The sequence below is a fragment of the Juglans microcarpa x Juglans regia genome, chromosome 4S, assembly GCF_004785595.1.
Source record: "Juglans microcarpa x Juglans regia isolate MS1-56 chromosome 4S, Jm3101_v1.0, whole genome shotgun sequence".
NCBI classification, from domain to species: Eukaryota; Viridiplantae; Streptophyta; class Magnoliopsida; order Fagales; family Juglandaceae; genus Juglans; species Juglans microcarpa x Juglans regia.
In genome coordinates, this window is record NC_054601.1 from 6,251,491 (window position 1) to 6,263,349 (window position 11,859).

Sequence of the window (11,859 nt, forward strand, 5' to 3'; positions counted from 1 at the left end):
TATTAATTGAGAAATACTACAACTAATTTCATAAAAATAATCTCACAAACTGACATAATTTCATGCAATACGTTAAATTTAATTTACAATAAAAATAACTTTATAATTTGACATACGACATCAAATTACGTCAATTTATGAATTTATTTTTATGTAATTCTTTTGTAGCCAAAGCATTTCTCTTATTACATTTTTTATTCATCTTTTTTTTTTTTCAGCATTTTGCTTTGGGTTGAGATGAAATGGCTTTAAATAAGGAATTTAAGAGTGCATTGGAATGAGAATTCAAGTCATACATTCTCACCATAAGATTAAAACAAAGGAAATTTTAGGTTAAAAACAGCCACAGTTTAACATCAGTCATGAAGAATGCAACTTTTCACTCGATCGATCCAAGTGCCATTGAAAGTCTAAGAATTAGGGTGGCTCTTTGCTTTCAGAAGAACTTCCTTCAAAACCACAGCAATTCTATGGGACATGTGGTGTTCCAGAAACCTCTCCTTCACCCTCTCATATCCCTTCTTTCCCATCGTTAGTCTCCTTTCTACATGGGTGGCCAATTTGACAATGTTATTTGCAAGAGGTGTTATACCTTCTTTCCCAACAGGATGCAACAACCCTGTTGTTCCATTCACCACTATCTCCATGGTGCCTCCAGCTGCTGTGCCCTGAAAATAATGAATAACAAATACAATAATATTGTACGTAGGAACAGGACCAAGAAATAAAAATATGCAAGCACACAACCCTGCATGTGATGCAGGGTATTATAACTTATACAAATCTATACATACATAATATATATATGTATATGTGCACCTTGCACACAAATATGTAGAGAGGAAGATCCAACCGAAAATAGGAACACAATAATCCCTTCTGTATGTGAGCAAAAAATAATTTGGAGAAGGCACTGTAGCTCAATGGTATTTTAGAGTAGAAAGAAAGTCACTGATTAGCATACTGAATATGCGAATTTGAGAATGAGTACTGCAGGCTCTTGTGGAGAATGATTCCAATCTAGATAATGCGGTGTATATGGTGAAAAATAAATGCTTGCAGTTTCGAAGACCGTACAAGGAAAATTGAGGAACACAAATCTTCATTGTTCAATATAACTCTACTACTAAATGGCTGTTCAATTACTTTCTCTAGCTAGGTGTATTAGTATACGATATATACTCCCACTAACAAAAGTTTTCATACTTCTAAAAGATAGAATCTGATGAGGGGGGATCTCGATTTTGAGGGTTTTTCTCTAGAATTTAGAATCTTCTCTATTTTCAAGAACTTGATGCCAGTGCCCTTAGTCTAATTAACATATTCAAAAGGTAAAAAAAAAAAAAAAAAAAGTCATTCCATGTTCTGAAGGACCTACCAAAACAGGCAGCTGAAAGGCCATTGCTTCGATGGTTATTCTCCCAAAACACTCTCCCCGGGCCTACACATGAATTGAATAAGTTCAAACCCTTAGAGTAAAGCCCAAAATGAATAAGAATGGCATGCAGATTCCATGATAAACAAAATACAAACCAAAAGAACACTAGAAGTGAAATAAAAAGAATAATGGAAGGTAACTGGAGAGTATAGGTACAGCTAATTAACATGACACAGCCGACCAAGGTTCTTTAGTTTCTTTTTAGGCTAGGAACAATGGACGAAGATAAAAAGTTGACTGCTTCTGGCCTCTTAACAAAGAAATCAAATAGCCAGATTCTGACATGTTCACCTTCATTAGCACTTTTTTATCGTCTTATCATGTTTCACTTGACAAAGAAATGCTCTTCGTATCGAATTGGGTATACGGGGCAGGGGACGACATTTAGGTCAAGGATAATTAGCACAAGCTGGGGGAAGCAGTTAAAATGATTAAGTATAAAAAGCAAACGCCAACGTTTTCATGCTAGTTACAAAGGTTAACAGTGGAAAATAAGTCATAGATTTTACTTATAAAAAAAAAAAAAATAGGTCAATTTTATTTTTTTAAAAAAGTAGAATTACATTTTATATTCGCAGAAAGTACCTGAGAGTTCTGAACAAGAACATCAACGGAAGCCAGATAAGGAGCTACTGTAAGGGTTTTGTTGACAAATTGAACATGATTCTGAATATTATTCTCTAGTACAAAGTTCCGCAGTTCTGTCTCATACTTTGTCAGAGCATTCATGTCACTTCCCACTATTACTGCATGCATTGCTGGCACCTGCAGTTTCTTCTCTTTGATTTTCTGTAGACTTTCATGGAAGGAACGAAGAAACAGATCCTGACCTTTCCCGCGCGAAACACCTGTTACATCGTGCATGTTTCTTAGAAAATAAATAAATTTTAAACCGAATAGTACTATCACATATGAATCTAACCTAGGGTAAACAACTTTCCTACATGATGCCACTAATGGAACGTGGAATGTGATATCCTAGAAAGCCAATACCAAATTTTCAAATTGATTCTAGCCTAGGAAGATGGGGAAATATGCCAATTTGGAAAGTAGGTTCACTTCTTTGCAATAGAAGAATGTAAAGCACCCACCCATGGGTAGCCCAAGTGGTAAGGGCAAACTTGTGTGCATGAGCCCCATGTCACAAGTTTGATTCCCCCTGGGATCAAATTGCAATTTAAGTGGGAGGCCATGGTGGTGGGTTGCTGTGCTAGTCTACCCAGGGGTTTAGGTTCCATGGGTGAGTCCTAAGGGCTCTGCCGTGGGGTGGTTCCCCCATCATAATAAAAAAGAAAAAGAAAAAAAAAAGAAGAAGAATGTAAAGCACATGTAGGGACAGGAAAAAAATCGCCACTTCAATTACAAACTGGAAACCATGCACGATGAGGTTCATGTGCTGCTAAAAATACACCTAAAGATGCAGTAAATATATAAAACTCAGCTTAAAAAGTGAGTCAGTTTAGTTGGCCACAACCCACCAACTCACAGTTGCAATGCAAAATGTCAACTTACTAAGAGATGGAGTCAAACCCTACTTAAATACCATGGAATCATGCCATATAGTATTATTATTTCTTAAAACAAGAACTGGAATCTGTTGCAGTTTCAAACAAGTTAGTGTACAACACTACTTTTCACCGAATAACAAGAAGAACATACTGTTAATGATGGCAAATATCAGATCTTCATTCCGAACTCCAAGAGATTCCCGGACATGCTCACGAAGAATTCTCTTGGCTACACTATCTTCAGCAACTTCTGTTAGTTCCTTGCTATTTCCAAGGTGTACGACATACGTTTCAGGCATTTTAATCCTGTAAAGCATAGTGGGAACATATCCAAGATAAGTTCACCCGTCACCAGCCAAAAGTATTGAAGTATATCAATTGTACATTACATACAATGCCAATGAAAACCTATCATAACAGTGTAAGTACTTCTATAATTCTTCCCCACAAATATTGTAGAAGTTAAACTTAAAGAAACTTAAGGCAGACAAAAGATTCAGCGCACAAAAGATTAAAACTCTATTTTGATATTGGAAAATATCCAAATTGAAGTTAGTTACATACCCTAAACGTTCTCGAGTCCTGTTCTTCCAGTATTCTGCAGTTGTATGTGAATCAATCATGGCACCTGCAACAAAAGGGAGGTGCTTAACATACTCCACTTTGAAATAATGTCCTCTCATTTCATGAATCCACCACAAAACCTTTGGAAGAACATGAGGAACTTTTTCCTTGAGAACGGCATCCAGCCATTTCCCAGCAACAGCAGTATTTAAAATGACCAAATCAGCTTTAAGAGCTGTATCAATAGCTTTTTGGCCCCTTGCAGCTAAGACCTAACAATATCAGAGTATTCGCAATTAGATGGCTGACATTTCAGATGGCACGACAAATGCCGATTTCTTTGTCTTGATCCTCAAGTTAGAAGAAATGAAGTAAGCCAACAGATATGCAAGACATGGCAAAATTAAATAATCCAAGTAAACTATATCGCATTAAACTGATTCACAATGGCCCTTATTAACAAGTTTTCCGTAATAATAAATCTGATTTTATTATGAATGAAAGAGCAAAACTGGTTTTTTTGTATAACTAAATGAAAGAGCAAAGCTAATGCTAGATTGATTACACCACTTGTATATCACATTCAACACCACTGATTGCGAACAAAATCCAGTCTTTAGTCCTGTCAGTCTAGCAAACTAACTAATGCAACATGACCCACAGAGCCTCTATGCTTTGAAATTTTGATATTAGAACGTTGAAATTCACTGCCAAGGAACGGCACGTTGCATATTTTTTGGACGAAGTTAGAAGGATAGACATCAAGTAAACGTTACCGTCTTAAATAAAGCAAAGTTCCCATTTCACCATATATTTAGGAAATAGCAAAAGGGAAGGATATTAAGTAGACTGAATGTTTTTAGATAGACCCGACCTGCACCCCTCGGTCCAACATCTTGTGCTCCAAACTGTAAACAACATCGTCTGGTTCCGCTGGTTTCTGGTTAGTAATCCAAACCACCTCCGAACCCACACCCCTCAACAGAAATGCAAGCTCCATTAATAACAAAGGCCCGCCTGCAAACAATTTGTAAATACAGAAGCATATTCAAGCTTATTGCTTTCTACAAATTTTATCCTTCCCGCGAATCAAAAGAAAAGCAGTAATGTACAGAGTACCAGAAAGAGAGAGTTCGTGGGAAACCAAGAGCACGAGCTTGGACTTCATGAAATCAAGTGGATTTGGTGTTGCACTGCCGACTTGAGCTGCTGAGTAAATCGCCGAGCTTGCATCGTTTTCTTCTCCAAAACTGTCAGTAATACTGCCAGTACCACTACTGGCACTTGTGGTGCAGGAATCGAACGCGGTTCTCATGAAGAACACCATTACGGTGGAAAGCGAAAATAGCGCCAGAATCATCAGCCCCCACCGCTTTTTCTGAATGGACACCGCCCGCGGGCTCTGCTTCCCCATTCTTGTGCTTCTAAATCCGATGATTTTATTTTTGCTACTAAAAACGTCGCATTCTAGGGTTTCCGAATACGATCGGTGTGACCAGTTGAGTATACATGGATCTCCAAAATCTTGATAGCTATACGGATTACGATATGTGAATGGTCAGCAGACTAGGCAACAACAGACTGGTGGAGGAAGCGAATCCATTGCCTTTGCAAAAGATTGAGCGATGAGTTTCTTGGGCTTCGAAGAAATACCAAATGGATCTGATCCACTTTATAATAACAAAAGAATAACAATTTAATACACTTTCAATTATATATATATATATATATATATATTAATTAATCACACCATCAAATATGATTTTTGAGATCAATGGAAAAGGAACATCTTAATAACCTTAAGGAAAATGACAGGATCCCGATAATGGGTCATGAAATGGATCCGACAGCTTTTTTTTTTTATTTTCTCGTGATTAAAGAAGTACCCTCTTTGTAAGAAAATTTTTTATTATAGTTAGTGTGAGAGTAAATAGTAACTTATATATAACATATAATGATGTTATGACTTTTGTTTTAAACGTTTAAAATAATTAAAAATATATATAAAAAAAAATACACGTGTTAGATAGAATTTCTCGATGGCTATAATGCCACCCACACCAATAATCTTATACAAATATACAAATTTCCAAAATATAATAATTTTAGATACAATTTAACGGATATGGTTAAAAAAAAAAGGTGATAATTTAGGCTTGGAAGTTGGAAGACATACTTTTTTGTATTATTATTATTTTCTTTAATTTAAGTTGAACATCATCAACGTGATCATATTTTTTTCTGAGTAAACAGAGTGGGTGAGAAACAATGTTGGGATTGGCCTGCTTTGTGAGAATGTGTGCAGAAAAATCTACATGGCGTGATTATGAATCGTAATTCATGCATATTATATGATCATTATACTCTTTTTCTCAGGGAAAAAAAAAGAGGAAAAAAGTTTAAAATAATCACAGAAGTATGATTGTATAATACAAGAACGGCTGTACAGACTCAGACTCTCTCTCTCTCTCTATCTCTCAACGAAGTCTCACTTGCCAGAAGTAAGTATAGAAGAGACATCAATGATTAGGAAACATAAAAGAAGTCACAAGAAATAGATGGTGATTCAAGGAGGCTATGATATACAGAGTTGCCTCATTGGTGTGAGCAGCCTTGCAAATCGAAGGGGAACATGCGCCTTCACCAATGTCCCATTTTCTTTATACTCCTACAAATTTTGAAGGCCATACAAAAAAAAAATGAGAAAATAACGCAATAAGATACCAGATAGGAATTTTGTCAGTAGTAATGAAAGCTACCCAATCCATCCTCACAACGCAAAACCATCATCTCAGGCGCTAATTACTCATATCGCTCATTTTACCTCAGGCTATAAAGCTCAGTCAAGTGAGCAGATAGCTAAACTTGCTTTACAAATTCGACCAAGATCCCCCAGTTTATCTTTCTTCTCCTTTATTTGAAGCTAATACAGACCCTTGAAAAAACCAGTGATTATATTCCAGAGTATTTTAAACCATTGATATCTCTCTCTCTCTCTCTCTCAGGAGAAGACTCAATACAATAATTAGCAAACATTTACAGGACTGGGAACAGGAACAGATAAAGGGTGAATTAAAAGAAAAATAAATGAATTCAAGATACTGCTAATACTTACAGTTCTCTCTACCATTCCAACTTGATGTATGGTACTCAGGAGCTCTCCCTTGTCAAATGGAATTAAAGCTTCCACCCATACCATAGAATCCTATCATGCATAATATTTATTTAATTTGATTAGCATATTCTTTTAAGCACAATGCAGACTCCGCTCTGAGTACCAACTGTCAGAAAAAGGAAAACTAACTATTTCCAAGGACAATGGAAATACAGAGATAAAACTGACTACCTTCAACTTTTCCTGAACTGCATCGCAGAATTCATGTAAGCCTTCACCATTGAAAGCGGATATGCAAACAACATCTTCTCTCTTCTCTGCTTCTGACTTTATTTTTTGAGGATCACCGACCTTATCAACCTGCCATAAGCAGCCACGGAAGTCAGGTTACCATCAATATCATCTTTTGAGCTTATGCAAGCAAGGGAAAGACAGCATTCAATTGTTTGACTATACTTATTTGCAATTGTATCAGCAAAAAAATACCCCTCTTCACCTTATTCCAAACCATCAAATTTGGAATTGATGACACATCTAGTTCTGACAGAACCTTCTCCACAGCTTCTATCTGTTGCTCTGCTAGAGGATGGCTGAAGTTCATAGCAATACATTATAAGACTGATTTTTTTTCAAACAATATATAACAGGCTTACCATATTCTACCTTATGTCCACCACATGCACCAAAAGTGATGACTCTGATATCTCCTCCAATGTAGCTCTGAAGGCAGCAACCTGAAATCCGTCGGTGTTAGACATAAAAGAAAAAACTTCTTGGGCTTCAGTCCAAAATTGGACTAAATTGGTTGAAACCCCTTCTTTAGTAAATGATTATGACATCAGTCATCAATAGATTGAGGTGGATGGATCTCACCAGTGTAGTAGGTAACTTTTGGATGAAACCAACAGTGTCTGTGAGAAGAAACTCCTTCCCATTCTTCATCTGGATAGAAAGAAAGTGAGCAAAACCTTAGCATTTTCAAATAAGTCTGTATAGTGCTTGTGCGATGAAAGTCAAGATATCCAGATTCATTGGCACCTTGACAGAAACCAGTATGATTAAATAAAGTACAGACTCTTAATTGGAAGTCCTTTTTTTTTTAATCGGTAAATTGGAAGTCCTATAAAATACTGTTCCTTGACGACTTTTTAACAAAATGAACCCTGTTTACTACCGCATGGAAAGCGACATTATCTAGAATGATTGCTTTCCAACAACATAATTGCATAGAAAATAGTTTTTAACTAATAAGAATGTCGTGAAGAGAGTCTTCACAGAATATATTGACCAACCTGAACCCTTCTTGTAGTTGGATCAAGGGTAGCAAATAATCGATCCTCAGCAAGAACATTGGCTCCAGTCAATCGATTTAGAAGTGTACTCTTTCCAGCATTTGTGTAACCAACCTAAAATTTCATCCATGTCTACTGATATTCACAACTAAAAAAACAAGCATCCTTGCAGCTTCGAAAACCATGAAATCCAGGAATTTACTCACCAACGATACTACTGGGACAGGAACAGATATACGCCGGTTTCGATACTGCTTTCGATGTTTTCTAACTGATTCAAGCTCTTTTTTGAGGGCACCAATCTAGAATTTTGAATGTGTTAGCAGCCAAATTCAATCTCCAAAGATCAAAAAAATCATAAAATAAGCTTTCGGTAGAAAAAGGCATGGCCACCACAAAGTCTAAAATATGAGACCTTTTTTTTCCCCCTAAAAGCAATTCAAACCACAATGGTCTACAAGTGTTTGAGAAAGGATTAACGTCAAGACATGTCAGGATCATTTCTTCCAGTTATAAGGAAGCATTGATTATCCGTCAAAAACATGTCAAGAAAGGTTGCTTACTTGAGTACGTAAGATACGCTTATCCACTTCAATCTGTTTCTCACCCATCCCCTTCACCTTGCCTCCCGCTTGACGCTCAAGGTGAGTCCACATTTTTGTTAGTCGAGGTAACTGGTATTCCATTTGTGCCAATGCAACCTAGAAAGAACTGATTAATGTTAGAGCATACCATAAGGAGTATCTTCCTTCTGCTATTTATTAGTAGGTGACAAGGTGTTCGACCTCATTGGAAGACTTGAAAACCTGTACCTATATAGGTATAATAAGAACTCAAAGTATAATAGAAGCGTTAAAAGAATTTGGCATCTCCTCTCCTATGGAGAGATATACTTCAAAAGAGTGATAAATTAATCATTCAAAGTATGCTCTTCCCATTGTCCCAGATTTGCTTCAAAGATTTATAACAGCAGTATACCAAAATTTACCTGTAAAGATGCTTCATGGGTTGCTGCCCGCTGGTTAAAGATATCCAGGATGAGAGCAGTGCGGTCACAAACTCTAACATCTCCTCCAAAAGCCTTTTCCAAATTACGCAATTGCCTAAAATGTGTAACATTAAAATGAAAGCATATTTTAAAATCCAAAATGTGCATAATAAGGATTTATGCAGCTGCAAGGAAAATTAGAACAGGCCACGCATTAGGGTCACACTCCATGGAATTTGATACCACAAACGATCTTGCCTGGCAGCAAATGCTCTTAAATTCCACCAAAATTCATTACATATTCACGTATTCTGAGCATCAGCTTTTGTCCCATTCAAAACTGAAAGAAAATGTACTGTACTTGTATGTAATTACATTGTAAAACAGGACAAGGTCAAAGCAGCAGAAATCTCGAATTTACTGAAAATCAAAGCTGAAATACAGAAAACCAGCTTATTGTTGAAACTTCAGAGTTCCATTGACAGGAGTCCCTATAGCATGAAAAGCTGAGAGTAGTAGAACCAAAATAAAAACAAATAACTAATTGGCGAAAACAAGTTTGAGCAACCTAGTAAGTAGGAAGAGCCAGTATTGACAAGATAAAATACCTCAGTTCAGAAGAACAAATTTAAATAGGAAGCATAGCTATAGACACAATAACCATAAAGTCAGGAATCTAACCCAGCTGAAAGCTCGTCATCAAATATCACAGTCTCAACACCAAGGGCATGAATTGCACTCTTAATCTCTGCAACCTTGCCAGACCCAATATAAGTTCTTGGGTTCGGGGAAGCTAGTCTGCAGCATGTAGCAGAGTAATTAATTGAAGCAAGGATGCCAACAGGTCAATACTTCCTTAGAAAGAATAACATACCATGTACATAGGTTGTTGATGCATCATGCTTTCAAAGGCATATAACAATACAACAACAGTCTAACTACATGCTAAAAGAACATAGAAAGAAAATCCCACGCTTAAAGTGTGTTATATATGTTGAGGCCAGAGCAATTATGTTCTGTGCTTTTATAAATGCACAAATGACGCCGCAGTGAGTGACTAGCATTGGAGAAATGTATGTGATATCGTCTAGAGCCTAGAAGTTGCATTCTAGGTTAGAAGAACTGCACTATCTTTTTTTTTTTATAAGTAATGATCTTTATTGATGTGAATGAAATTAGGCGATGCCCAAGTACACAGGAAATATACTAAGTGAGGCACCTAATTACATTCTAGTAGGCTAAAAAGAAGATAAAAACTCATGAACATTCCCTCCCTTCAATAATTGTACAACTTTTGATATTTTCTTTATTCAATATGTGAACTCCATTGTTCCCGAACAGGATCCATAAGAGCTACAGACAGAAGGCAAGAGATCCTCTTTTTTGTAGTTATGCATTTGCTTAGCAGGTTTAGCAGATGCATAACTAAATTAACTGGATTCGAATATTCATCAATGCATGATGATTATATAAGAATGGCCCTTATACATCTCACTTTAATCTCGCGTGCAAAAGAACGTTAACTGAACTGCAGCATTTCAGATGAGAATATCCAGAAAGACTCACTTTTGACAAGTGGAATCGACAACCAGAAGTCCAGCAGTGTCAGCCAGCTGAGCCAGCTCCTTCAGTGATTCATCTATATCAAAAGAATTCTCTGTATCACCTTTTCGTTCAACACCAACAAGGTACGCTTTTTCTTCAAAAACCTGTAAAGATGATTAGTTGATTAGTAAAATTACTTCTTTTTCCTTTCTTTATTTTGTTTCTAAATTTTCCTCTTCAGAATATTCCACCTTAGCAAATTAAACATTGCTACCGTATACCCTAGCACTAGCAGGAGCTGAATATTATTGTTGGTCAGCTAAAAGGGCTTCTATTTTTTTCCATCCAATTTAACCAAGAAATGAAGTCCGCCCAACCAAGTAAATGCCACGAAAATAAATGATTGAAATAATAATTTTCCCTATAATAGCAAGCAAGAAAGAAAAATCTGTCGAATCCTGAACGCCACAGCGATACGGAAACGTAAAAAATACAATTAAAAGAAACGGACCTCTCTGCCGTTCCGTAGCTTAAACCTATTCTCAAAGCTGTAGTCTTCGTCGTGCTCTTTCTTCTTTTGGACTTTAGTGAATGGACTTGGGGGTTTGGTGTCAGCGACTCCGTTGAGAGATCCATGGACCTCTTCATGTTCCTCCTTCTCCGCCTCTTCGGTACCAATCAATGGGTTTGAAGCTACGCTTTCATGAGGAACGACTCCGAGCCCTTCCTGGAGAGCTCCGGTGACGAGTATTGAGGAACTATTTTTACAGTTGGAATGTTTTCTGAGAGTGAGAGGGAAAAGTGGCCGATTTGGGTTTGGTGTGGATGGATTCCATGAAAGCTTGGGCTCGTGGTCTAGAAGAGGCGAGAGCCGAAAGATACAACAACCGAAACTTGCTGCGCTCATGGCTTTTTATCTTTTTTGTTTTTGGCATTCCATTTCAGCTGCTTCTCCGGTGCTGGTTTTAAGTTGCTTTTCGGTAACGGTAAGTTGGTAACGCCCGAGATCAGCTGGTCCTTCAACTTCCACGTGACATGTTTCTTTCATTTCATAGTAATTAGATATTTATTTAGCATATGAAATCATTTTACGAAAATATTTTTATTCTGAGTTAAGTTTTTATTGAGTCAATACCGAAATTGTTATTGCCAATTCAGCTTATAACTTACATTTTATAATTATATAAATATTGTTAAGTTTAGGGAGTCGGAGTAGATTTTTTTTTGTAAAAAATTTATATAAATATACCAATTCTTTTATAATTACACTGGTAAAATTATTTTAGGCTTATCAGATTTTTTCTGAAAATTGACCATTTAAGACAAACCAAAAGAGTATGGCTCCACAAACCAATTGCATCATTTTATGTTTGAATGAATAAAATAACATCAAAAATTTAAGTTTTAAT

The 11,859-nt window shown here is 36.6% G+C and overlaps 2 protein-coding genes across 3 annotated transcripts; both read right to left on the minus strand.

Annotated features, from left to right (window-relative positions):
- Nucleotides 1-243: 243 nt before the first annotated feature.
- LOC121262928 lies at nt 244-5,195 on the minus strand. The gene is made up of 7 exons (XM_041165630.1): nt 4,630-5,195; nt 4,385-4,527; nt 3,511-3,782; nt 3,098-3,252; nt 2,024-2,286; nt 1,379-1,441; nt 244-668 (listed from the first exon to the last, which is right to left on the minus strand). Exons 1-7 carry the CDS (start codon nt 4,922-4,924, stop codon nt 411-413), a joined length of 1,449 nt encoding a protein of 482 aa, XP_041021564.1. The 5' UTR covers nt 4,925-5,195; the 3' UTR covers nt 244-410.
- A 713-nt stretch (nt 5,196-5,908) lies between these two features.
- On the minus strand, nt 5,909-11,435 carry LOC121262894 (GTPase HflX). Of its 2 annotated transcripts, XM_041165576.1 has the most exons (13): nt 10,962-11,435; nt 10,472-10,614; nt 9,587-9,703; nt 8,906-9,020; nt 8,481-8,618; nt 8,124-8,219; nt 7,918-8,031; nt 7,499-7,567; nt 7,289-7,359; nt 7,122-7,215; nt 6,857-6,985; nt 6,626-6,715; nt 5,909-6,178 (listed from the first exon to the last, which is right to left on the minus strand). In XM_041165576.1, the coding sequence occupies exons 1-13, from the start codon at nt 11,355-11,357 to the stop codon at nt 6,086-6,088; spliced, it is 1,665 nt and encodes a 554-aa protein (XP_041021510.1). In that variant the 5' UTR covers nt 11,358-11,435; the 3' UTR covers nt 5,909-6,085. The 2 variants fall into 2 exon arrangements, 1 of the variants encoding a protein (XP_041021510.1); XR_005940180.1 differs by lacking the exon at nt 5,909-6,178 and having other exon boundaries at nt 6,703-6,715; nt 7,122-7,201.
- Nucleotides 11,436-11,859: the final 424 nt, after the last annotated feature.

Coding starts and splice junctions, on each gene's coding strand:
- LOC121262928 (XM_041165630.1), bottom strand. CDS start 4,924: ATGGGGAAGCAGAGCCCGCGGGCGGTGTCCATTCAGAAAAAGCGGTGG. Junction 3,253..3,510: donor AGGACTCGAGAACGTTTAGG/GTATGTAACTAA, acceptor TATGCTTTACAG/GATTAAAATGCCTGAAACGT. Junction 1,442..2,023: donor TTCTTGTTCAGAACTCTCAG/GTACTTTCTGCG, acceptor ATTCATGTGTAG/GCCCGGGGAGAGTGTTTTGG.
- LOC121262894 (XM_041165576.1), bottom strand. CDS start 11,357: ATGAGCGCAGCAAGTTTCGGTTGTTGTATCTTTCGGCTCTCGCCTCTT. Junction 9,704..10,471: donor GTCGATTCCACTTGTCAAAA/GTGAGTCTTTCT, acceptor TACATGCTGCAG/ACTAGCTTCCCCGAACCCAA. Junction 6,986..7,121: donor ATTTGATGGTTTGGAATAAG/GTGAAGAGGGGT, acceptor TGCTTATGGCAG/GTTGATAAGGTCGGTGATCC.